The 27,521-nt window shown below is 45.1% G+C and overlaps 1 protein-coding gene across 2 annotated transcripts; it reads left to right on the top strand.

The window, feature by feature from the left end:
• Positions 1-487: 487 nt before the first annotated feature.
• On the top strand, positions 488-5,392 carry Kcnj15 (potassium inwardly rectifying channel subfamily J member 15). Of its 2 annotated transcripts, none has more exons than XM_035443480.1 (2): positions 488-557; positions 4,245-5,392. In XM_035443480.1, exons 1-2 carry the CDS (start codon positions 488-490, stop codon positions 5,390-5,392), a joined length of 1,218 nt encoding a protein of 405 aa, XP_035299371.1. The 2 variants fall into 2 exon arrangements, with proteins under 2 accessions (XP_035299371.1, XP_035299372.1); XM_035443481.1 differs by having other exon boundaries at positions 488-561; positions 4,258-5,392.
• The last annotated feature ends 22,129 nt before the right edge of the window (positions 5,393-27,521 follow it).

Below are 27,521 nucleotides of genomic sequence, written 5' to 3'. Positions count from 1 at the left end.
CTAGTCCTCTACAGTCTGTCATTCTCTAAGACGGCGTTGACGGTCTTTTTCAACTGACTCTCTCTGAGTCAACAGGAGCAATGCATTTCCACCAGCATGGGACTATTCCGGACTCTTCCCCTCCAGTGTGGGCTGTTTACTTCCTCCACATTTCCTCTTCCTGCCTCCTGCTCAGATCACTGTGGCTGTGCCTCGGTGGGGGTGGGTTGACCCTTTCTCTCCAGTGCCTTTTGCCAATGAGCTCTCTCGAGGGGCTGGATTCTTAGCGAGGGCTGTGGTGGTAGCCAACGGTTTCATTCTTGAAAAATTTTGGCCATGTAGCCTGTACTGGGCACTTTGCCAGATGGCCAGGGATTCGAAGGTAAACGCCACACCTACTGCCTTGAGGGAATCTTCAGGGGCCCAGCTTTGCTAGGTGCTCTGGATCTACCTGTAAACAGCATGTGTCTGTCCCTCTTTCTTTCAGGCCATAGCAGAGCCCAGCCCCATGGTAGCCAGGTGGGTGAAGGGGAGCGAGGACCAGCCACTTGCCCTGCAGAAGATTGCTGACCTACAGAGCCAGTGACCAGGTAGAAAGGGGCTTGGAGGGCAGAGGGTTCTAGACTGGGGGCAGGGGTTGGAGGACACAGGAGATGGGCCATCCTGAGACCCATGTTCCTTGGCTGTTGTCTTTCCCTCAGAAAGGGACCCATGCACTTCTGAACTGTGCATTTGCAGAGGCCATGGGTCCCAAACCCTGACTGCTAGAAAGCAAGGACTGCTCATGCCACTGACCCCAGAACCAGGTGCTCAGGCTTGCAGCCAGCAAGCACTTAGCAGAAACAGGAAAGCATACAGTTCATCACAAGCCAGGCCAACTCCCCAGCAAGGGCAAGCAAGGGAGAGACAGAGCCCCACAGTGCTACTTCCCAGGGAACAAGGCCCCAGAATCTGGAGACGGTTGTTTGGTCAGCATCTCTTCTGTATGCAGGACACTCATGTTTCACTTGTCCTGGAAAACTTAAGCCCTTGTTCTGGTTTCAGTGGATCGAGTGGCACGCGCGTTCACCCGCCGTTTTCTTTCCTCTGTCTTTCTCCTTAAGTACATCCTGTCACTTGCACGTAAGCTGTGTTTATCTTCAGCAGGGCTCCTGTCACCAGCTTGTCTCCACATTCAGGCATGCCAGCGAGCGTGCCCTTCCCAAGCCTCAGTGGGGTTGCTTTCTTCCTCATTATGAAACTAAGAAGTGTAGTCCAGGGCCTAGGAAGGGAGGTCCGGGCTCCCTGCGATGTCCCTGGCTTCTAAATAATAGATCCCAGGTAGAGCAAAGTAGGCGTCAACAAGTTAAAGCTCGGAAAAGTACGGCCTTTCTTTGCAATGAAATCAAAGCAGTGGCTTTCCAAGAAAAGGAAAAAGACATTTTAGTATGGGCCATTCAGTAAGAGACAGGCCTTTCACCCTGAAGCAGGAAGACTGAAAGGCCCAGTGGCTCCGTTTTACATTCTGAGCAGCTGCTGGCCTCCAATGGGGACCATTGCTGTTTCCATGAAAGGGTTTGCCTGCATTCATTCCAAAACGTCTATTGGCATAATGCCCTCCTACCAGAAATATTAGTGTCTGAATCCAAAGCCACCGAATATCCATCTATTCTAAAAATACCAATGAGTTGGGGTAAAAGACAGGCCACCCAGGTAGAGTCACTCTGTAATTGCCAACATTATCTTTTTTGAGGAACGTAGGGATCATCTGTGTCAGTCAGCTGGCAGGTGCTATAAGATGCTCTGTGGCCTCACAGCCAGCTCTTCTCCAAATGTTGGGAATTGATGCAGGGTGAAGCTTCCCTGGGGCTGAGCTAGGAGCTCAGTGGCTGCTTCTGGGTAGGTTTTTAAATTTTTTATTTATTTTTTCCTGCTACTACATCAGTTACCTATATATACCCTGCATAGCCTTTCGTTTTTAGATACACTACATACCCTTTCGTTTTGTTCTTAAAATAGACTCCTCCGGCTGGTTCTATTTTGATCTAAAGAACAGGGCAGAATTTCGTTTATACCTAAATATCACACCTAAAATGACATTGGTGGTGCCTGTCTAAGAATAACCTGCATGGCAACTGAGACCTTAAGAAAGTTTAACTACTTGCTGTTAGTGGGACTGTAGTTGCTTGATAATTTGACTTTTCCAAAATGTCATCAGAACCAAGAGAAACCATAGATACTAAATTATTCATTGGATGAGGGAGGCAAATGAATTGCTCTAAAGTATGTTAATTAAAAGGAAGGTCTAAAAATGTATTAATACTACTGTGGCTCTGAAGATTTGCAGGAATAGAATACTGGTATACCAAAACTATTTTATAGGTGGCCAATCTAACATGTGTAAGATCATTTGTAAGATCAGTTCTGGATCTGGTCAAGTAAGTTTTAAGTATTATCGTGGTAAATCATTAAAGCTAACTATGAATAAATGCTGGTAACATTTTGCAAGACATTTGCATAACCTTTTGTATAGTCAAGACAAAAGTGCTTTTTAGAATAAGGCTCTGTTTAGATGCTAACCTAACCATCAAAAAAAAACCTTTCGATGTAGGTCGCAGTTCTTGTCCACTTAACACAAACACAATTACCTGGGAAAGAGCAATATCATTTGAGGAATTGCCTCCACCAACTAACCTGTAGGCACATCTGTGGGGCATTTTATTGGTTGATGATTTACACTGGAGGTATCATCCCACTGTAGGCAGTGTCATCCCCTAGGGTCTGAACTGTGTAAAAAAGGTAGCCGATCAAGACAGAGAAAGCAAGCCAGTAAACAAGAGTTCCTCCATGGTCTCTGCTTCAGTTCTTGCCTTGAGTCTCTGTCCCGACTTCCCTCATGATGGCTTGTGATCTCTAAGATGAAATAAACCCTTTCCTCCAAAAAGTTGCTTTCCATCGGTGTTTTATTGCTAAGCAACAAAAAGCAAACCAGGTCAGAAGTTGGTTCTGAGAGTGGGATAAAAAAAAAAAATCCACTCAAGCATTAAGGACTTGCTCCCACTTAAAAATTAAAGAGTTGAGGTCTGTGGAGGTCGAAGGTTTGAGCTGAGTCACACAGCTAATCAGCTGACTAGTCAGTGTTTCACTCGTGCTCGCTCTCAATTCCTTACGCACTGCTCTCGCCATGCTGGCACAAGTCAGCTAGCTTTGACTTCACCATGCCACTTTCTCGCTTACGTCCGCACACACCTCTCCTTCTACCTCCTGAGTTCTCTGTCTGTGGGTTTGAACTCCTGAGGGTTGAAGAGACTGGGGACAGTTACACCCACACTGGGCTCATGCAAACAATCTTCTTGCAATTATTCCACAAGCAGACAACACAGTAGCTACTTCTCGTGTATTATGTGCATCATTAATTTAAGTTTTATAAATCATCTAGACATGGTTTAAAGTACTGAGAATGAGACACACAGATTACATGAAGATAATTTGTCGTTTACATGAAGGAATCATGATCTATTACCGAGTTCTGTATCCATGGGGGGTGGGGGCTAGAAACAGGGGGTCCCTGGAAACTGACTTAGCTTTGCTTCCTGGTGCTATGTTAAAATACCCTGACAAATGCAACTTTGGGGTGGGGGCTCTGGAGAGATGGTGCAGCAGTTAAGACAATGTACTGCTCTTGCAGAGGACTGGAGTTCAGCTCCCAGTACCCGTCACACACTCACAATCATGGGTAACCCTCCCAGCTCTGGGGGATCTCATTCCTTTTCTGCCCCCACACAGATATAAGAAAGTGGAGAAAGGACTCATTTTAACTTAGAGTCCCAGATTATAGTCATAATTGAGGGGAAGTCACAGAGCTTAAAACAGCTAATCACATCAGGAGCACCCTGGAGAAAGAGAGCAAGGAATGTATGCTTGCTTAGCCCACCTTCTCTAGTATTCTGCAGTTCGGCCTAAGGAATGGTGCAACTTAAAGTGGTTGGGTCTTCCCACCTCCTCAATTAAGATAATTATAAAAATCCGCCACAGACATACCCATAGGCCAACTTGTTCCAGTCAATTCCTCATTGAAACTCTCTTCCCATGTGATTTTAGATTGTGTTGAGTTGACAATTAAAATTGGCACAGATACCAAGGGACAACTGAGCACATGGTTAATAGAATAGTAGAAGTAGAAGGTCAGAGCCAAAATGTAACAAAAGGATTCTGCTATTACCTTTTCTACTTTCTGGAAGTCCCACCAAAAAAAGTTGTAAGACACATCTTTGTTATTTCTTTAGGTGATCCGAGGAGCCTGAAAATGGACACCATCCACATTGGCATGTCGAGTGCCCCACTGGTGAAACATTCCAATGGGGTTGGACTCAAGGCCCACAGACCTCGAGTCATGTCCAAGAGTGGACACAGCAATGTGAGAATTGACAAAGTAGACGGCATCTATTTGCTCTACCTTCAGGACTTGTGGACAACGGTCATTGACATGAAGTGGCGATATAAACTCACCCTCTTTGCTGCCACCTTTGTGATGACCTGGTTTCTGTTTGGAGTGGTCTACTATGCCATAGCTTTTATCCATGGTGACTTGGAACTTGGGGAGTCTAATTCAAATCACACACCCTGCATCATGAAAGTGGATTCTCTCACAGGAGCATTCCTCTTTTCCCTGGAATCTCAGACAACCATTGGCTATGGGGTCCGTTCCATCACGGAGGAGTGTCCTCATGCCATTTTCCTCTTAGTTGCTCAACTGGTCATCACCACATTAATCGAGATCTTCATTACCGGGACCTTCCTGGCCAAAATTGCGAGACCCAAAAAGCGAGCTGAGACCATCAAGTTCAGCCACTGTGCCGTGATCAGCAAGCAGAATGGGAAGCTATGCTTGGTCATCCAGGTGGCCAACATGAGGAAGAGCCTCTTGATCCAATGCCAGCTCTCAGGGAAACTCCTCCAGACACACGTCACCAAAGAGGGAGAGCGCATCCTCCTCAACCAGGCCACTGTCAAATTCCACGTGGACTCCTCTTCTGAGAGCCCCTTTCTCATTCTGCCCATGACTTTCTACCACGTGTTGGATGAGACGAGCCCCCTGCGGGACCTCACACCCCAGAACCTAAAAGAAAAGGAGTTTGAGCTGGTGGTCCTCCTCAACGCCACTGTGGAATCCACCAGTGCCGTCTGCCAAAGCCGAACATCATACATCCCAGAGGAGATCTACTGGGGCTTTGAGTTTGTGCCTGTGGTTTCTCTCTCTAAAAATGGAAAGTATGTGGCTGATTTCAGTCAATTTGAGCAGATCCGGAAGAGCCCGGATTGTACCTTCTACTGTGCGGATTCTGAAAAACAGAAGCTAGAAGAGCAGTACAGGCAGGAGGACCAGAGGGAGCGCGAGCTGAGGAGCCTGCTGTTACAGCAGAGCAATGTCTGACCCTGGCCGGCCTCGGGCACCTCCAGAGCTGTCTCCTCACCAGGGCTTCTCTCAAAAGCAGTGGCTGCTGTGAACATCATTGGCATAGGTGGACCTGACACCAAACCACACGGATATTCATTGGCATTGGTGGACCTGACACCAAACCACACAGATACCCATGGCCCATAGTCCTCTTTGTTCTGGTGGCTGACAAGCATCTCTAAATATAAAAGGATTTCTTCAGAGTGCCTGGTCAGAGGTGAACACTCAAGTTTAGATTTCCCCCCCTAAGATGAAACTCTATATTGAAGATCTGAGTATAAAAGATTCCTGTTCAGGTGACAGGCATGTAGCAAAGTTAACAGTGAATGACATGTATGTCTGTAGAATGTCAGCTTATAATGCAAAGTATTTATTTAGCCCACCTATCCAGGGTATCATCAGTGGTGGAGGTCTGAGGCGTGATTCACTATCTGCTTCTATCACTGTTCATGTTCAAGTATGTAAGTTGTATGTGTCATGATGACTGTCTGGTAATGATCAAAAAGTGTTGGGGAAGCAGGGACTTCAAGCTTGAAAAATACAGTCATTTTGTTTTTACATTTTTCAGTGGACTTGATTGTTTGGAGTGAAAGTAATCAAATCAGGATCTAAGAGTTCTGAAAATACATCCATATCTTGATTCTATTGTCCCCAATCCTTTTGGGGGAAGCATGTAGTAGCCTCTTTTTCCTTCAAAACGTCCTTCACAGACAAGCCCAACAGGACCATTTAGGGACATACCAGCAACAGACTCAATCAGGTTCCAGTCAAGCTTGCAGAACAATGGGTACCATAGACTCTGCTCTCAGTAACGTTGTCAATGCCATTTTTCTAGATCCCCACGGAAAAATGACTGTGTGGCTTCCATGTCCATATGACCAGATCTGCCCTCCTGCCAGTGTTGTTAGTGAGGCTCTCAGACATTTCAGTTTTTCCCTATGATATACCTTGGCCACAAAGAAATGACACAAAATTACTGATATTTTAAGCTCCTGAGAGCTGTGATTGTCACAACCATGATAAATATGTAGCTCGATGATTATAGTCACCATGAAAGAAAATTGAAGCTGTGTCACAATATAGGATGTCTACATAGATGACTAAGTTCGTAAGGCTGGGTGACAATGGAAAGAAGAGTTGTGGAGGGAGAGGACCCTTGTGCAAGAGTCTAAAGCTCATGCTGAGTATCCAAACACACTTCACACAACTCAGCATTACAGGGGAACATTTTGCCTCTTAAAAAATCTAGTTTAAGGCCTGCATTTTTGAGGAAGGAGAATAAGTGGCCAGTAATGACTAAATATGTAAAAGGTGTGTGCTCCTTTGTTTAAATCAGGACAAACTGTAAATTCACTCAAGTGCCATGTCACCATGAATGTGCAGTCAAAACACACACACATGCATGAGCATACATGCACACATGTGTGAGCGCACGCACACATGCATACACATGCACACACGCACGCGTGCACACACACGCACATAAGCCCCATACAATATGTACCCTGGCTTTGTAAACATAAGCCATCAGACATAACACTTAGGAAAGTCCACCACAGTTATCTTTGTGTTCATTTGCTTGCATAGGAAATGAACACTTGGGCTCAGAGACATCGGGGAGACATTACTGGATCCAGCTGTTGGTGTGAACCACTGCACACCTGGCCATATCTTCCTGTGGTCACATTTGCAAGTGTCCTTCCTTTCAACAACAACAACATGTAGAAATAAAAGCTTTGGATTGGAACTGAGCTAATGAAGTGAAAGTAGGGACTTACAGAGGAAAAGTTTGTAGAATAATTTCTGTTAACAACGGAGGGTTCAGGGCAGGCAGATGGCTCAATGGTAAGAGCATGAGGTCACCGGTTCAAATCCTCAACACCCATCTAAGAAGCCAGGGAGGATTTCACATGTGGGTAACCCAAGTGCTGCTGGGAGTTCAAATAGGACGCTCACCGGGGCCTTCCTGGCTTTCAGATGAACCCCAGGTTCAGTATGAGACCCAGAGGAATAAGGCAGAGTTGATGGAGGGGGACAGTGACCTACTCCTCTGGCCACCAGGCATACACACACATGCACCCCCCCACACACCCACACACCTCTGTCTCATACACATGTTTGTATCTCTCTCTCTCTGACACACACACACACACACACACACACACACACACACACACACACAGAGGGAGAGAGAGAGAGAGAGAGAGAGAGAGAGAGAGAGAGAGAGAGAGAGAATTTTTCTGTTCTTGATTTCATGGCAGGCTGTTTTAGGTTGCCACTCTTATTAAATGTTGGCCTGTTTAGACACTAGTTCCTCCAGCTATTAACCCTTTGTATTTGAGTTGTATATTGTAGTAGTAGAATCAATAGGAAAAAACCACACCACAGGGTTGTTTGTGGTGGCCTTTCTATTGGGTTATGAAATTCCTCACACAAAATCTACCTTGGTAGCCATCTGAATCTGATTGACACCAGTTAACTTGGCTCACTTCTGTTGTATACGGTACAATGATGACATTGGACTCAAACATCATCTTTGTATAATCACCGAGGATATTATTTTCAGCCATATTTGGAATATTTGGATTATTTGATTTATTTTCAATACACACAAATATATGTAGTGCCTTCAAAACCAATGTATGGAGCAGGTGTGCTGGCACACACCTGTAGTCCCAGCACATGGGAGGTAGAGGCACAAGAATCAAGACTTCAAGACCAGCCTTGATGACATAATGTCTGCACTAAATGAGCTCCTCTATTTTTAAAAACATCAAGAATGTATAGATCAATAATCAAATTATAATGTGATATTCAGTAAGTAATTCTGTAGTTAATGGGTTCGAAACAACATTTTCCAGAATCAGTTATTATCACTCTAACTCACATGTTCTCATGTTAGTTTGCTAACAGAAGAGTTAAATGGTAAACTTACTGCATGTTATATAGGCAGGTTTCTGATGACTCACAAGAGTCATCAAAACAATGGAGTATCGAACACAGGGAAAGCCTTGTGATTTTCAGAAACCCAATGTGTCCACCTTCTCAGTGGCTGTTCAAAACTGTTTCATTTTGGAGGTCATAGGGTCAACAATGGCAGATCAGTGTATGCCACAAGCCATTTCTTCTGCCTTGCTGCCGTGACTCCAGACACCAAAGGAGAAATGCACCCTCTGAGCTGCACAATGAGCCACCTTGGGTTGGGTTAGGGGTGGGAGCTAAACACTGATTCTCTCTCTCTTTTTTTTCTTTCTTTTTAGTCATGGGGAAATTAACAGTGTAATTTTTGAATATTTACAATTAATGCATAATGCTAAGAAAAATAGTATTCATTATTGGACCAAATATTTAGATAAATGTATACCCCCATTTTGTTTGATCTTTATTTGAATTAAATTTCTGCTTTGAATTGGCTGTAGTTTTGACATCACTGAATTGTAAAATTAGGAGATAGATAGATAGATAGATAGATAGATAGATAGATAGATAGATTTAAAGTGACCATTTACTCCAGTGTGCAGAGGCCTTTCTGTTCTAATGTATTTCTCTCTACTTAGATCCTTGTAACACATGGAAAGAGGACATGACGGGCTAGAAAGAACAAGTCTGACCTCAGTGTCTGTTCTTCAGATGCCCCACCAAAATGGTTATCCGCTGTCATGTTACAGCAAGCTGCCATCAAACCCTTGTGAATTCCAGGGTTTTCCTAGAAACACCAATGGATGCAGGTCCAGGTTCTTTCCAAAGCTTTACCAGTGCGTAAGCCATAGAAGAAGCAGGGAAGCTTCATCCAGCAACTGATGGGAACAGCTGCAGAGACCCACAGCCAAACATTAGGCAGAGCTCGGGGAACCCCGAGGAAGATGGAACAGAAGGATTGTAGGAGCCAAAGAGGTCAAGGGCACCATAAGAACACAACCCAGGTTTCATGGGACCTCACAGAGACTGATGTGGCAATCACAGAGCTAGTGTGAGTCTGCACTTAGTCCCCTGCACATATGCTAGGGTTGTGTAGCTTGCGGTTGTGGTAGGACTCCTAACAGTGGGAGTCAGGGCCATCTCTGACTCTTGCCTGCTCTTGGGGCCCCTTTTCCTCTTACTGGGTTGCCTAGTGCAACCCTGATATGAGGGTATGAGCCTAGTTTTATTATAACGTGGTGTGTCATGTTTGGTTGATATCCCTGGGAGGCCTGGGTTTTTCTGAAAGGAAATGGAAAGAGTGGATCTGGGGAAGAGGGGAGGCGGGAGGAATGGAGGGAGGGGAAACGTGGGTAGGGATGTAATGTGTGAGAGAAGAATAAAGGAAGGGGGAGGAGGAGGTAAAAGTTAAGCTTCTCACCCCAACTCCTGTTAGCACTCTGTGCCCCTGGCACCCGATGCACTGTCCATCCGACTTAGGCAATTCTTTTCTGTGTTAAAAAAAAAAAAATCAAACCATATGAGAACCTGACCCCAGCAACTTCTGACTTCCGGTTCTTATGCTATAGGGTGTTTAAAAATAGATCTAAGGAAGGCCGTTAACTGGGGTTGGGAATCGATAGTCAATTACTAATAAAATGACAAGATTGGAAAGTCAGAGGATCCTGTGAGGATGGGTCTGTAGCTCAGTGGCACAGCATGTGCCTGGCTTTTACAAGTCCCGGGTTTGATCCCCAGTACTGTAAAACAAAATCAACAAATGGCAAGGTGGTCACAGGAAGGTGAGTGCAGTGCTCTCCCAGAACTCGTAACACTGTAGAGTGGGGGATGCCAGGTGGCCTGGACATCTTCTGCTGTGTCCTATATCTGGTCGTTTTGTCCTGTACCCTCTGAGGATGCCCTCCAAGTCCTGAACTCAGTGGTTTTCAAACATAACCAGACTGCCTAGTCAGCCTTAAAAACAGGGGCTAGAACATTTGTCATAAGTTAGAAATATTTTCTAATAGGTTTTAATTATGATCAAAATAAAAAGATGATTTCCTTGAAAAAAAAAAAAACATTGGGGGCTGGAGAAATGGCTCAGGAGTCAAGAACACTGGATGCTCTTACATCGGACCTGAGTTTGGTTCCCAGGTTTCACATAGCATCTCACAACTACCTGGGACTCCAACCCCCTGAGATCAGACACCCTCTTCTGGACTCTACCAACATCCACATTAAGGTGCACAGAGCCCCTACATCTGCACACACACACACAGACACATAATTTTAAAATAATAATAAACTTTAAAAATCTTCAGGTGTAACTGGAAGTCTCTACCCGACACACCATACCCAACGCACTAAGCCCAGAGAGAGCATTCACACAACCCTGAACATTCATGGCCCTTTCCCAAAGGTTAGAGCCTTTGCATCCCTACTACCACAGAAGTGGGCAACCCAAAAACGTGTTTCCCTGGCCCGTTCAGCCAGCAAAAGTGTATTTCAATGGGGGTGTGGAGCCATTTATGGCTGGCTCTCCTAGTCAGTGTGGAGACTGCTTAGCTGAGAAGAGCCTTCTCTGGTTATAGCCCTAAGTCATGAGTGCTGAGTCTCTGTCTCACAACTGTGGAGAACCTACCTGGGCTGTGGAGTAAGACCTATGCCTCCAGGTTGCTTACCATCACTTGAGGGGCAGCTCTACAGAGAGCCAGCCTTCATTCATGCAAGAAATTAAAATGTCACAGTCAAACACATTTATTTGTATGGTAGCCAAGAAGTTCATTAAAACCTTGAGAAGAATGTGGTTATCTTAAAATCCTGTAATCGAAGTCCCTATGTTTAGCCACTTAATCTATATGGTACAGCCCTTGACTATCATTACATCTCAATTCTGGGTCAAATTTTATTTAATAACATTATCCCCCCATGCCTAGTGACATCTAATCTGGTTCCCCCCAAAATGTACACGTCAATAAAAGTTATAACTCTCTCAAAGCCAATCTCCAAGGGAACAACTATTGGTGAAGGAGCACCTCGTCCCTAACAAGCTAAAGCTCAAAAGTTACCATCTACGAATGAAAAATGTGCAGCATTGCTTTTGAATGTCATGAAGAGTAGTTACACATTTATCTAATATTGTGGGAAAGTGAAGAGCTACCATGAAGGCTGGAGGGAAGCCCAGGGGCTGTCGTGTTTTCATCAGAGTTTTAACTCCATTCTTCTGTTTGCCGATACTGCCGAGGAGCAAGGATGTTGAATTAAACTGAATTGTCACAGGAAGCATGACTGTGTGGGAGCGTTTTACAAAAACAAGCCACCAGATGACAAAAGGAAGCTCTGTTTGTGTGCGGACAAAGCATTAAATAGCAGTTAGGAGAGGAAGGCAGGATGATCGCCAGCCAGGTCTATTTTTGAGGGATTATTCCGGTAGGCTGTTGAGGAAGCCTAAAGTACAAAGAGACTTTGGTACACAGAATATGTAATCCAAAGGATGCACTCCAGGAAACTGCTTAATAAAATCCACAGGGAGTGTAATGGGGACCCAGTCCTAAAGAACACTCCAATTTAGGGGCCATTAGCACTCTTCTTAAGACAACTGCCAGTGTACACTGTCTCCCATATCATGACACCCCAGTTTCTTGTTGTCTGTAGAAAGACATGTGACCTCTGTGCTGTGCCCCAAGACAGATGGCCCCACTCTCCTCCAGTTTGTATCTACTCTGAAGCCGGCTTTCACTGTAGCAGGATAGCAATGCGTGTTTCTCAAAGATGGGTCATTATTTGGTATGCAGTGTAAAGCCCACACTGACTATTGTTTGTGTATACTTGTTACTCTTGAGCCCAACCATGTAATGGATGTACGAATTTAAACATACCTCTAATACTCTATGAACACACCTCTCTGTTGGTCACACTAACTCATTGTCACACACATATCCACAAGCAGCCTTATTCTGTCCCTGTTACTACGTTACTGTTACCCATGTCCCTGTTACTATGTTACTATTACCCATGTCCCTGTTAACTGTTACCCATGTCCCTGTTAACTGTTATCCATGTCCCTGTTAACTGTTACCCATGTCCCTGTTACTGTTACCCATGTCCCTGTTAACTGTTATCCATGTCCCTGTTAACTGTTATCCATGTCCCTGTTAACTGTTATCCATGTCCCTGTTAACTGTTACCCATGTCCCTGTTAACTGTTACCCAGGTCCCTGTTACTGTTACCCAGGTCCCTGTTACCCATGTCCCTTTTACTGTTACCCATGTCCCTGTTACTATGTTACTGTTACCCATGTCCCTGGTAACTGTTACCCATGCCCCTGTTAACTGTTACCCAGGTCCCTGTTACTGTTACCCATGAAAACCTGATGCTATAGGGTGTTTTGTTTTCATTCACTGGATGTTAATGGTGCGGTGGAGAGGGTTCTATTTTGTCCTCAGATGTATTGGTTTCTTTCTTTCTTTCTTTCTTTCTTTCTTTCTTTCTTTCTTTCTTTATTTATTTATTTATTTAATGCCATTGAGCTCTATCACCAGTCCTGTTGGTTGTCTGTTTTATTTTGAGACAAGGTCTTGCTGAGTTGCCCAGAGTGTGCCTGAACTTGCCAATCTTCCTGTGTCATCTCCCTAGCAGTTGGGATTCCAGGAGTGTTCACCACATGTGCAAGGTGTTATTTTCCATCTGAGCCCAAAGGAATGTGCTTGCCGCCTTTCTAATCCGTGAACAGAAAGTGAAATCCGGGCCTCATCTCTTTCTTCTAATTCCTTTCATTTTTTTTTCTATGATCAGAGATCCACCCAATCATTTTGTTGGGACACACTTTCATCACGGATCCCTTTGCTCAAATCCTTAACGTTCCATGCCTCTTTGATAGACTCAAAGACAGACACTTCTTGACAGATGTCTTGGAGGCTTGGATATGGGTGTGGCTTTTAAATCAACACACCTATTTAAAAATCCACATTGCGGGGATATGTGTCCCTATGACAGCTGCTAGCTATCTGCCAAGCAGTCTCCCATGGAAACTAAGTGCACACACAACAAAGAGACTGTGAGTCCCTGTCAGGAGGCTTCTCTGTGGGAGGCTTAGCTTGTCTGATGTGGCTTCTTAGTGCTGAGGAGGTCTTGTTGGTGTGAATATTTGACTGTTGGAAATAAATAAGCCTGTGCAGATGGTAGGTTAAATCTGAGAACTGCATTCGGAGTAGGACAAAGCCTGTTTTACAGGACACAGCAGGGTCATGAGGCTAGCCTGTGACCTTTAATTTTCACCTAATTTCTCCCTCTGTTTTCTACTCCACTATTTCAGTGGCTGGCCAAGAACTGAGCTGCCCATTCCCATGAGAGACAGAGGTATTTATATACCCCTTCCTGAGAGACAGGGGATGAGGAATTTGTATGTGAGGTTGTGATTCCAGAGTAGCAATCTGGAAGCTCCACAATCTCCCAGTTTAGGACAACTTTGTAGTAATCTCTGTTATGCCTTTACCCTAGGACTGGACATGTAGTTCATGCCAATCTCCCTATGTTGCTTCACTGGCCGTAGGTCTTAAATTGTGCATGTTTTACTTTTCCTTCTCCTAGAGAATACTTGATATTAGCTATCATTGTATATAGTTTTGTATCAAGCCTAGACCTTCTTCTTTAGACTAAAAGGGAAATTGTAGCTATATCCACCTCCATACCTGTAGCACTGACCATGCCTGTTTGGGTGTCATCACAGGTGTGGACACCGGTGATAAGGATTAGCTTTGGGGCTCAGAACTCTCTCTTGCTTCCTGCTCAGGTTGAAGAGAGCATCCTTGTGGCAGGGTCTGCAGCCTTGGAGTGGGGACCCGCGGCCGTCATCTGTTTCCTGTGTAAGTGTAATCTCCCCGAATGAACGCCGCTTCACCTGTACTCAGTCTATTGAAGCTCGATTCCCAGGTGATAACTCTCCTCTCAGAAAACCTCAATTTCATTCACCCGACTTCAGCCTTGAACCATCACACACAAAGGCTGGAAAGAAAGATGACCCAGGATGATGTGTTTGCCTTGCCACCATGGTAATCCCAGCACCATCCCCCAAACCCACAGAAAGGCATCAGGAGGGAACCTACAACATTGTCCTTTGGCCTGCAGGAGTGTTCCATACATGGCATGTGCATGTCCTTACACACACACACACACACACACACACACACACACACACACACACACACATAACAATTAGCAAAATAAAAATCACAAACAGGTCAAACTGTCAAATTTGTAATGAAAAAGTTCCGCACTTGGGAGGCAGAGGCAGGCAGATCTCTATGAGTTCAAAGACAAGCTTGGTCTACAAGAGCTAGAGATAGTTCTAGGACAGGCTCCAAAGCTACACAGGGAAACCCTGTCTCAGAAAGAAAGAAAGAAAGAAAGAAAGAAAGAAAGAAAGAAAGGAAGGAAGGAAGGAAGGAAGGAAGGAAGGAAGGAAGGAAGGAAGAGCCCACACTTTCGCAGGAAATACCTGGCCTGTGAAACCTATTCTTTTTGAAGCTCACCTGTTCCTTACTCAAATGTGGCACAATGCTATTATTTATACATTCTTCTAAAACTTTATATGTATTTTTTAATTATGAACATGTGTGTGTTTCTGGGTGGGTGAGTATGGAGCTCTCCTCAGAGGCCAGAGGTATTGGATTTCATGGAACTAGAGATACGGATGGTTGTGAGCCACTTGAGAGCTGGGAACCAAACTGGAGTCCTCAACACGAGCAACAAGTGCTCTTAACCACAGCCATCTACCCAGCTCCCAAATAATAAACTCCTATAGCCCCAAATGTTTCAGGGAACTACAGACATCTCATATCCTGTGATGGAAGTAAGGCAGGTCTACTTGCATATTGTAAAAGACCCTGGAGATTCACTTTTCCAGAGTAATCCAGAAAAGCAACACAGCGATTTGAGTCTTTCCCTTATCACCTGTTGTACTAACTCCTAAGTTTGTCAAACTTCTACTTGTGGGGCAAATTTCCACATGAGGTCTTCCTGTCTTGAGGTGTGTGATAGCAGAATGGATTACCCAGGAAGTTCGTGAGACTGGAAGCTGAATGGAGTCCTTGGAGGCCTTCTGATCTTCAAGGGCTGTGTTACTCAGGAACTGAGGATGTAGAGATGACAGAGTGATCAGTTAAAATGCACCCAGGAATGTAGGGGAGCTACCTCGGTAGGTGAGTTGCTTGTTGGGAAAGCATGAGGTCCTGAGTTCAGAACTCCAGCACCCACATAGAAAGCTGGATGTGGCCAGTGCTAGGCAAGCAGAGACAGGTGGCCCTCTGGAGGTCCAGCTCATCTAGCTACTCAGTAACTCCAGGTTCAGTGAGAGACTGTTCTCAAACAATAAAGAGAACAACTGAGGGTTATACAGAGGTCAACCTCTGGTCTCCACACACACACATACACACACACACACACACACACACACACACACACACACACACGTGTGTACATACAGCACATAAGCAAAAGAAAAGTAAATCGTGGTAGTATGGATGCCAGTCACCAAGATCAAAAGAGAATACTCACTTCTGGTGGTCATCTTAGGATGGACAAATGCTTGCCCAAAGACAAGACAGTGGTGATAAGAGTTAAGTAACACCAGAAGAAAGATCATGGTGTGTAGGCAGTTTTTCATCGGGAACTCGGGCTCCCAAACAACCACATAGAGACATATTATTAATTGGAAGTGCTCAACTAATAGCTCAGGCTTGTTACTAACTAGCTCTTACAACATAAACTAACCCGTATTTTTACTATGTACCACCACGTGGCTTGGTACCTTTTTATTTTTTCCAGCATGACAAGTTCATCTCCTGCTTCCTCCAAATCTCCTGGCCACTCTGCCCTTGTTCATCGTCACTCTCCTTTTCCCTGTCTGCCAAACCTGCTAACCTCTTCCTGCTTGGCTCTTTATTAAGCCAATAAGATCAACACATCTTCACCATGTACAAAAAGACTATTCCATAACAACGGTGACCAAGAGTATGTGTCTAACTTGGTTCAGATATCCATTATGATTAAACTGTGTCTCATCAAGACAGATGAGTGCCGTTAGGGCTTCACTTTTCAGATGGTGAAACTGGATCTCAGAGATGATAAGCAGCATCTTGTCTCTGAATTTGCCTGTCTAGTGAGCAGGACTGGCTTATACAAAATCTGCCTTCTCGCCTGTGTTCTGTCCTGCTCCCAGAAAGACCATGTCAGGATGCACTGGAAGCAGCCGGGGGGTGGGGGGTGGTGGTGTTGGCAATTGATTGGCCTTAAAGTGAGGTGATATGTCCTAGTTCTCAAGTACTTTATCAAACAAACAAACAAACAAAAAAAAACATTGTGGAGTTGCTGGTACCACAAACATGATGCCCAGGCACTGCTGTCATAATAAACAGCAATGGAAATAATAAAGAGTTTGCCCAGAGTGCTCCCAGATGCAGATAGAGTAGGCGAGCTTCCTAATGGTTCTGTAGAGCTCTGAAAGCCAGACTTGAGAAACTCATAGAAACTCAATGTCAGGTCTTGGCTGATCGTAGTGATTAACAAACCCCACAGCGTTCACAGAATCTGATACTCAGCCTCTGAACCTAATGAGGGCAAGAAAGTGGTAGTCCCAGGACTGTGCCACTACAGTTACCAAGCCACGGCTTGGATGATCCAGGTCCAGGCACCAAAAAGAGATAGGTACACACAGAAGAGAACAAGGGCATCCTCAGAAGATGACTGAAAAGAAATATTATGACAGACAGGTCGTGGCATTAGGGAAGACTCACCTATGAACAGTTATGTTTCGTGAGCTTTCTACCACCATAAGAAAACACCTGAGGTTTTTAACTTAGAAGAGGAGGGTCATATTGGTTCAAGGTATTGAAGGTTACAGCCCACAGATATTGGCCTTGTTTTGTGGAGCCTGTAGTTAGGCAACAAGTCGTGACAGGAGTGTGTGGCAAAGCAAAACCTTCACCTTTTGGACAAGAAGTGAAAGAAAAGGGAACCATCATTCCTTCTGTCCCATTCAAAGGCATACCCAAGTGACCCAAAGGCTTCTCAACAAGTCCCATCAGCATTAAACAGAGAATAAATCCTTTAATATGTGGGCCTCTGGGGATATTCAAGAATCAAGCTATAGTGACTTGGTGGAGGGTGGGGTAAGCAAGGGAGTATCATAGTACAAGTCCACAACAACCGGTGAAGATCCTGAGAAAGAAGTTCCAGACAGAGCACAGGGTTAGACGCAGCACTTCCAAAGCAAGAGAGAGACGACAAAGAATGGAAGCAAGCTAACAATTCTATTGCTGGGCAAAACAAAACCAAGGCTGAACCTCCAGTAGCAAGAGGCTGGCCAAGACGGGAGTGGAAAGCAGCGGGGGAAGAGCTGAACTGGGTAAGGCTCCAGGATGAGCTAACAGGAAGGAGGGCTTGTGGAGAGCTGGACCTGAGGGACCTCTAGGTCCCTCAGTGTAATCAGCGATGGATGCAGAGCTCATTTCACAGTGAAAGTTGGGGGGCAGAATCAAGAACCACACCATAGCCTGTCTAGTTAGTTTCAAATGTCAATTTGTCTCAAACGATGGACTGTAAAGACCAGCTTGGCCTGGGGGCACCACTGTGAGGGACTGTCAGTTGTTAGTTGAGGTAGGAAAATGCAGCCCATTGTGAGTGTCATCATTCCCTGAGTCAGGGGTCTTAAACTATGTAGGACAAGAAAAGGCTAGATAAGAAGCTGAAGTAGCCAGCATGGGTGTGCTTACTTCTCCCTGCTCTTGACTGTGATGTAAACAGCTACTTCAAGTTCATGCTTTGAATTCCCTTCAAAAATGGATGACAGCCTGGAAATAAGTCATTCCTCCTCCCTATGCTAGGAAAGGAACAATTTCATATAGGTGGTTCTGGTCTCTTGTTGATCACAGATTTTATTATTCTTCAGCTCCAGATGACCAGAAACCACATATTCTTATTTAAAATATCACACAGACAGCCCCAGTAGAGTGTTTGCTTCCCCCTGGAACTTCACAAGCCAAGCCTCCATTGTCTGCATTGCTCTCAATATCCTCATCATCCAAGCACCCACAGAACATCCCACTCTGATTAGTCAATGGCTTTTCAAGCCTAAAACTCAAATGCCACTATAGTCTTCCTCAAAATACAAAATACATTAATGTGACATGGCTCTGTCACATTAATACCCCACTTCTAGTATTAATTTCCATACTGGTTAGATTTCTATTGTTGTGAGAAAGTCTAGAACTAAAAGCAACTTGTGTCTAAGGGGAAGAATTTATTTCACCCTACAGTTCCACGTGGCAATATGTGGCTGAGGGCATCCCTCCGAGGAGCACATCTGCCCTGCATCTCCTCATCCTGCAGAATCGACAGAGGTGGACTTCTAATGGGGCTCTGATGACAGCTACAGGGAAGTTATGTTAACGGACCCTCTGAGACACACCTGAGACAGTTTCCCGTCATCTGAACTGCTACAGTTTAAGTTTTGAACACTCATCTAAGACCCATGTGTTGAAAGCTTAGCTCACAGCCTGACATTATTGGGGGGCGGTGATAGAACATGGACAGTGTGGCCTAGAGGAAGAAAAGCAGTGTCGGAGGTGAATACCTAGCAGAGATCTTAGGACTTACTCATGCCACATCCTTCTCTTCTCATTCCTAGAGACCACTAAGTGAGCAACTTGCTTCACCATTGGCTACCATCCAAGATACACAGTGCCATCACAGGCCCAAGAAAACACAGATAATTAAGTATAGACTAAAACCTCTAAGTACATGAGTCAAACCCAACCTTCCTTCCTGTTGAGTTGACCTTCTCTGATTCTTTGTCAGAGTGTTGGAAAGCCACTAACACAAGTGAGTAGCAGGGATAAGTGAATGGCTTGGGATGAAGCACTCTGTCTCCCGGCAATTGCCTTGATGAGCATTCCACACCAAAGAGAACATTTCAGACCTGGTTTTCTAAAAGTCAGGGGCTGGCACACTCTCCCTGAGTTTGATATATATATATATATATATATATCAAGTCTTCTATTTCAGCCACCATCCAAAGAGTTTGTTGGTTTCCTAATAGCTTTGAGAAGTCTGAAAATATTTGACCTCCACAGGCATTTTGTAATTGTGGGCCTGCCATTTGTTGGGAAGCATCTCCTAGCACAAAGGTTGGGGGAATCCCTGTTACAATCCAGCTGACCAGGCACACACCGTCACCATGGTGTGGCGCACACCGTCACCGTGGTATGGCATGCACACTAAGCTAACATACCACTAGGAAGTCTTCCCATTTATGTCACCAACTTGAGCACCATCACACAGCTCTGAGAACAACGCTCATATACACCACAGTCCATTGCAAACCCCTCTCTGATTCCAGAAATCTACAGCAATCCTTGTCCTATGCTCCTGAGCCACCAGTTTCCAAACCAGCACTGCCATTGTCCAGAATCCGTGGACTAGCTTTCAGGCCATGTCTTCTCTAGCACACCAACCCTCCCCCATATTCAAGCTAGAAGCATTCCTGTCCCATTTTGTTTTAGCTCCTTTGTTTCACGAACAGGCACCATGTCTCTAGTCCTAGCCCCTTCTTTTCATTCACACTGTGGCCAGGCTGCTCCAGATAGATAGAACAGAGGTTGGGTCCTAATACTTAATACTGATCTTTCATAATAAAGGCTTAGAGCCCTCTCCAGAGCCCTGCACCAGGTCTGGGCACCTCCCCTTCTCCTCCCTATACCGTTCACCGTATCCCCAATGCTCTTGCAACCCCTCTTAACCTCTGGGTTTTGCTTATCTTCTCTCTTTGTTCAGGATGCTTCCACCCAGCCCTGGCCAACTCCAGCTTGGGGTGCTGGTCACCTGGTAGCCATGGCTTTCTTGATAATGTCCGTTTTGTCCCTGTGTCAGGATGATCCAGTGATGTCTTCTCCTTGGTTTGCAGCACACTCCTTTCACAAGCCACCTGTTATCATGACTGGTGTCCCAGTTAGCTTCACTTCTCAACTTGACACAGAAGTCTCAAGTGGGAGATTCTCTTGGTCTGATTTGTCCATGAGCATGTCTTCTGGGGGCTTTTCCTGACTGCAAATTGAGGTAGGAGGGCCTACTCACTATGGGTGGTAACATTCCTAGGTGGGGGGCCTGAACTATATAGAAAGGTAACTTCTAGGAGCTAGGGAGCAGTCCAGTAATCAGCACTCTCCACAGCCTCTGCCTCAGTTGCTGCCTAGAGGCTCCTGCCCCGAGACTTCCACTCATGAACCTCTACCTGGAAAGCTCAGATGAAGCTTTTCATCCCCTAAGTTCTCTTTGGTCATCACTTTTATCACAGCAACAGAAACCAAAGCTAGAACAATGGGGCTTATGTTATAAACACAATGTGATTATACACATCATCCATGCACATCTGGGTGATATCTGAACATTACCAGAGTCAACCTTTGCAACTATGGCATTCCCACTTCAGTGGGTGGCTCTTCTCTAGTCCATCTTAAAGGCAATAGTGTAGAGAATGACATGAATAACCTGAGATTCTGCTGTGGGTGGAACATTTGGGGTGTGCTAACATCTCAGCCATCAAGATAGTATCTTAATGTAGTATTTTTATATGAAATTAATGTAACATCCATAACAGATACATTGTAAAACTTTAGATAAGGATGGGATTGGTCAGTAAGAGTTTGGGGTGTTTATTTGTAAGGGAGGAAAAGTCTAAAGTTTCTTAAATAAGCTATGGCTTTAAGGAGTTAGAAAAATATAAATTAAACCCAAAATAGGATAAAGAGAATCAGCGAAAAAGAAACTAAACCATCAAGAGCTTTTCTTCTAAGAAGCCTACATTCTCAAGAAGAACAAAAATTATTAGAAAAAGTACCTTAAAACCAATTATCCAAGGACTTCAGAGAACTAACAAAAGCAAGCAGACTTGGAGGGAGTAGAATGTTCCTGAAAGCAGCTAGTACACGGAAATTCCCAAGTTCCTTGGCTCTGTCCTGAGGAAAACACCACTCGGATGTTCCTACTTTTCTGACTCTTAAAAACAGGGAGGTACCCAGGACACTGAAAGATGAAAGGCATCCAAGGATACAGGCATCCAAGGATACAGGCATGCAAGGATACAGACATCCAAGGATACAGGCATCCAAGGATACAGCAATGTGAGGATACAGCCATGCAAGGATACAGGCATGCAAGGACAGGCATCCAAGGATACAGGCATCCAAGGATACAGGCATCCAAGGATACAGGCATCCAAGGATACAGGCATCCAAGGATACAGCCATGCAAGGATACAGCCATGCAAGGATACAGCCATCCAAGGATACAGGCATCCAAGGATACAGGCATCCAAGGATATAGACCAATCTTCAAAACTCAGAGCATCACAACCACATCAGCACCACTAAGACCATCTCTGAAGTTCAGCTCTCATCAAGTTTCATCAGAACAGAAGCCTAGAAGCCCTGATGAAGAACTGGAGAAGAGAATGTGCAAAGTGGGGTTACATTCACGCATGATGAAGGAGCAAGAAAATGAGCAAAGCTGGGGAGATTATATTAACGTGGGGTCACCCAGGCTCAGAAGGGCAAATACAGCATGGTTCCTCTTGTGTGCAGAGGTCCCATGTGTGTGATATGAGTATGGAGGTGAGAGGAATGAGAAACTGGCAGCGCCCAGGAGAGGAGAAAAAATAACAAGAGAGGCTTCAGGGAGGTGAATAGACAGAGTAATGAAGCACAAGGAGGGGGGTACTGGGGCAAAGGAGGGGGTACTGGGGCAAAGGAGGGCATGAGCAGGAAATGAGTAAGGCAGTGCACGTGGGGAAGAGGGCAGGACAGGAGGAGGTGATCTACCGAGTCCTGCCTCTCAGTAAGCTAATTAAAAATATCAAAGATAAATTTTTAAGAAGAAAATAAAGAGAAGTAATTTTATCATTGGACTTTAATGAAGATGTTGCTACAGGTAGACCTCACTGAAAGGGAAAAGAGAAAGCTTCACTTAGCCCAGCCTGCTTACGGGAGAACAGCCCATGCCACAAGAGCAGAGTGGAGCTGAGAACTTGTGCATCTCTGATAGCATTTGGGACACAACCTAAAACTAAACAACACCAACACACAGTCACACACGCTCCAGGGGAAACAGGCAACACACCAGGATGAACAGACACCAAACTTACTATTCAAAGGTCCTGACGCAGTTAATGGAGTGATGCTGAACGAGGCCAGGACAGAGGGCTTGAGTGGCATGTGCTGGCACTGGGTTCAGCATGGCAAAGGCAAAATAAACTGAAGCAACACCCTTATGTTCCAAAGGTAAAGAAACACAAAATAGCAAGTGACGAGTCACAATGTAATTCTCACCAAAAAGATGGAGGTATCCAAACTGAAAATTTAGAACTAGAAATAGCTCACCTAACAACATTTGTCGGAAAGAATTAAAAAGGGAATAGTGGCAAAAAAGAAGGATAATTAACTTGAATATAAACCAATAGAATTATGCAAACCAAAGAAAGAAAATAATTGAAAACCTTTATCACATTCCAAGGACCTGTGGGACATTAAATGTCCAGTGTGCAAGGAAACATAGTCCTCAAAAATGGAAAAATAAAAGATAGTGCAGAAAAAATGACAATATAGTGACAGAAAGCGCTAAGTGAAAGATTAAATTCAGATTGACAGGCTCCAGAAGCCCAGAGGTCCCCATACAGGACACCAAGGCAGGGGTGTGTGCCCGTCAAAATTCCATCAACAACAGTGGCAACAAAAACACTTTGAAAGAATGAGAAAAGTGACCCCAGTACATCACAGAAAGCCAAGATTTCAATGCCTACAGGCTGCAGAGTGAGGAACAGGGACAGTATCATGAAGGACTAGAACGAAAAATTGTTAGTCCAGAATTCTAGTTCCACCAAAAAGAAGTTTTTCAAGAATAGTGATAAAATACATTTTTCAAATAACAGAACAATGAGAGAAATTACTCTTCTACCAGAACCACGCAGAGGTGTGTGTGTGTGTGTGTGTGTGTGTGTGTATGTGTGTGTATATGTGTGTGTGTGTATGTGCATGTGTGTGTATGTGTGTATGTGTGTGTGCATGTGTGTGTGTATGTGCATGTGTGTGTATGTGTGCATGTGTGTGTGCATGTGTGTGTGCATGTGTGTGTGTGTATGTGTGTATATGTGTGTATGGTGTGTGTGTGTGTGTGTGTGTGTGTGTGTGTGTGTGTGTTGAAGGAACATCTCCAGGCTGACAGGAAGTAACGCCAGATGGAAGTGCCAATCTTCAGGAAGAAATAACTTCCAGGAGAAACAATAAATACATGGAACAATGGCTTGCTCCTAACTTCCTCAGAACACATAGTCCTACAAGTTCCTTATGGGATGTATAAGTGCGTGTGGTACACACAGAAACACATACATAGTTGCACAAAAGATGACAGGTAGCCAGAGCATTCAACAACCTCAAGCCTTGTATGCTTAAACTGGGTATACTATTAATTCTAATAAGTTTGAAAATTTAAAACCTTAGCATTAAATCCTTAGAGAAAATTATTTGAACTGCTAAGGGCAGTGGGCTAAAAGCTCAATTACGTGGCAAAACTTTAATTATATTTTTTTACCATTAAGGATCACCAGCTGTACAGACGTAGGAAATAAAATCTGAAAATTGTATAACCATGTGTCACTCCATCCCTTGGGTATCTGACACCCTCTTCTGGCCTCCAAGGACACCTACACTTACATGCACAAACCCCACACAAATACACACATGTGCACATGACTAAAAACAATAAAATGGAATATTTCAAAAACAGCTGCCCAACCAAACATGAGAGAATCTTTAGAGAAAAACGAAACCATCCATTCTGTTGATGCTTATATGAAGCAGAACAGCCAGTCTTAGTTTTCTTTAAAAAGGGAACCCTACATCTATCAGGAAACTCTAGCTGAGCCATTCTTTCAGCCTTCCACACTGACGTGAAACTAGCCGTCTCCTTGGACACCTGCACCATTGTTCTTAGAAGCTGTATTCAGAAGCACTCTTGAATCTGTTAACAATCTAAATATTTACCAGTAGATGAGAGGATCAGCCAAATGGGCCCACCCAAAGGGATGCCATTAAAATGTAAGATCTCTGATGACAACAGCAGTATAGATTAATTTCAAAGTCTTCCTCCTGAGCCAGACACAAACACATCCTGTAAGGTCCCACACAACAAATCTTAAACCACCCAAAACATCCCCACAGCAACAGAGTGGCTGGGGTTGGAATCTGGAGAGATGGTGTGCAAAGGAGCATGGCTACAGGTTCTTGGAGCAAAGGAAATCGTAGTTTTTACTGACGTTGAAGGAGGGTCGGGGGGGACTCGGGTCACTCTGGAGAACAGAGAGACTGAGGAGAGCAGAGGGACTGCTCCTGGCTGTGGGAACGTCCCCTCCCCCACCACCACAAATTGCTCAGGCAGCGCCAGTCAGGGGGAGGACAAGAAGCCTGAAGTGTGTGGGGGGGGGGGCGTGAGGGTTTATGGACGCCTAACCCCAAGTCTCACCCCTAGGCAAACACCCACCTCTGAGGCTCCCCCATCCCTCTGACGCAGCCCTTCGTTCTGATAGTCTGTCTTTTCCTCGTTTTCTCTATGTGGCTGGCTTCTCTCCAGTCCTTTAGAAGATCTACAGCTGTTGCTTTCTCTCGGGCAGCCCTTTTGCCCGCTCCACGTCTATGACACTTCTCCAGACCCTCCCGTCCCCCAATCCATGATCTCCAAACGTCTCTCTTCAGCGCCCCTCCCTCTTCAATACCTGCCACTTTACTTTCCAGTCATTCTTCTCTCCCTCCCCATGGGTCATCTTTCCAGGATGTACAAACTCAGAGGTACCCATAGACGACCACCTCTTCATCAGGACCTTGTAACAAAAGGATGGTTGCTAAGTCCCTGCTCTCCCCAGGACATCAGCCTGTACAATTAAACAGATGTTGTGTGCATTGTCTGTTTATCACTATACATTGGATTTTAAAATTAGTGTCATGCTGGTAACTGGGGGCTGGTTAAAGCAGAGTTCCTATTTGATCAAGCCTAGGTCGGTTTTGAGTTTCTACGTTTGCAAGGCTCTCCCAAGCAGCACCTCACCTGCTGGGTGGAGTCCCTTACCTCCAGGACCCAGACCCTCAGAACCTTCCATTGCTAGGTGGCAGCTGTAATATCAGAGGTAAAGGCAGGGAGATCTTCAGTTTGAGGCCAGCCTAACATTCACAGTGAGACCCTGTCTCAAAACAAAAGATAACCCAATCCACATAAGGTCCAGCTGGAGAGTGTTTGATGATGACTCTTTTTCTCCTGTGTTATTAACACCTGTCTCCCAACCATGTCAAGCTGTATCATGCACCAAAATTCTCGACTGGGTGCTACAGGCCCACAAGTTTGCTGGTAACGATAACAAAGGCCGTTCTGACTCCACCACAATAACCACCCCACATCCTCCCAGCCGTATGGAAACTCAGCTTTTCTCCATCCAAAAGCAGGTTATCCCATAAAAACAAAGATTGAAGCTAGGCCTTGGAAAGTTGAAAGGGCTTTCCCCAATACCACAGTGTTGCAATTGTGACTGAATACCTGAGAATCAAGGGAGGATTGTCTGGGGCTACAGTTCCACAAGTTTCCATGAGGCTCTGCCAGCTCTGTGGCTGTGAGAACATCTTAGCGGCAGAAAGTGTGGTGAAGCAGTGTCCCCTGAGTTCTGCACGCGGGAAGCAGGGAGAAGAGGAAGCCCTTCGACCCCGCCCCCAGCCCATTCAACTATTAACTCAATTGCTTATCATTGATGAATTTAGCAACTTCTCCACCCAGTCCCCTCGTTACAGGGACATGAGATAGGGACCAAGCCTGTGTCAGGTGAGACATTTGGGGGACACTCCATATTCAAATCATAATTTGTGTCCGAAGAGGGAGCTTCGAGTCTACTCATCCCACAATGAACCTCTCTGAGCTGTGCTCCCTGCCGCCACTGTGAGGCCTACACAACGCCCCACCACCACCACCACCACGGTGAGTCCGGTGCCCCCCACCGCCATGGTGGGTGCTATCCCAGTGTGGCAGAGTGCTGTAACTCAATACCCATTCACCCTCAATCCTCAGTAGTCTCTTTTCCTATTGCTGAGATAAACACTGACCAAAAAAGCTTAAGGGAGAATGGGCTCACCCTGACTCACAGTCCAAGGGCACAAGCTTCATGGCAGGGAAGTCAAAGCAGCAGGGGTGTGAAGCATCGGTCACGTGACACCCGCAACCTGGAAGCAGAGAGCAATGACTGCTTGTGCCTAGTTCACCTTCTCATTTTGATACAGTACAGGACTCAAGTCTGGGGACTGATGCAGCCCACTCCGAGGCTGCAACAACATAATCTCTCACCAGCCGGCACAGAGTTTAAACAATTGGTCACAGGTGTGCTGGAGGGTCTCGTCCTAGCCGATTCCTATCAAGTTAACAATTAGCACTAACCATTACCCTCATAGGAGAATATTCAGCCACACTTTGTGGAGGCCCTAACTGACCACCGTCAAGCAAGGACCGGGTGCCTTGCTTACTCCTCTGAGAATATGTCCTCTTTTATTAAGTAATCTAGCTCCATCAAAGTCTACCACGTTTATGTTTACCAAGAATATGGACTGTCCTGTCCTGTCCTGTCGTGGATGTTATCCTCAGTTCCCCACCAGTGGGGTCATCTTCTCGAATAGGCAGTCTTATGCTTTCCCGCTACGGTCTCATTTAAGAAAGTTCACATGATGAGAAAAGTGTGGTATGAACTTCTGGGGATTTGAGGAACTGTTCCAGTTTTTATCAGGGAAATAGGAGGCTATTCGGTATTTCTGGAATTGGAGAAGTTTGCTCAGACTAAAGTGTGGCGGCTTCGGATGAGATTTAAGGCTGTATCACAGCTCACCTCTGGCAAGCCAGCCAAGCATTTCCATCCACTTGAGAGAAAAAGCAGGCCATCACCCTTCCTAAGGACTCCTGATTCCAGTCAGTGAGGAACTGGGGGATGGGGAGAGACAGCTGGGAAAAATGGTCTCAGGGGAGTCGTGTGACCCATCAACAATGTCCACTGCAATAGGCTGGCACTGCACGGAGGGAACTTCCTGAGGGGAAGAAAGCCGGTGACAGAAACGATCAACTGTGACACTGGAGTGAAAA

The sequence above is a fragment of the Cricetulus griseus genome, chromosome 4 (genome assembly GCF_003668045.3).
Source record: "Cricetulus griseus strain 17A/GY chromosome 4, alternate assembly CriGri-PICRH-1.0, whole genome shotgun sequence".
NCBI lineage: Eukaryota > Metazoa > Chordata > Mammalia > Rodentia > Cricetidae > Cricetulus > Cricetulus griseus.
This window is presented reverse-complemented; position numbering and strand designations above follow the sequence as displayed.

Excerpts from the sequence above, each read along its gene's own strand:
- Kcnj15 (XM_035443480.1), top strand. The coding sequence starts at position 488 with ATGGTAGCCAGGTGGGTGAAGGGGAGCGAGGACCAGCCACTTGCCCTG. Across the intron at positions 558-4,244 it reads GAAGATTGCTGACCTACAGA|GTGATCCGAGGAGCCTGAAA; the intron begins GCCAGTGACCAG and ends TTATTTCTTTAG.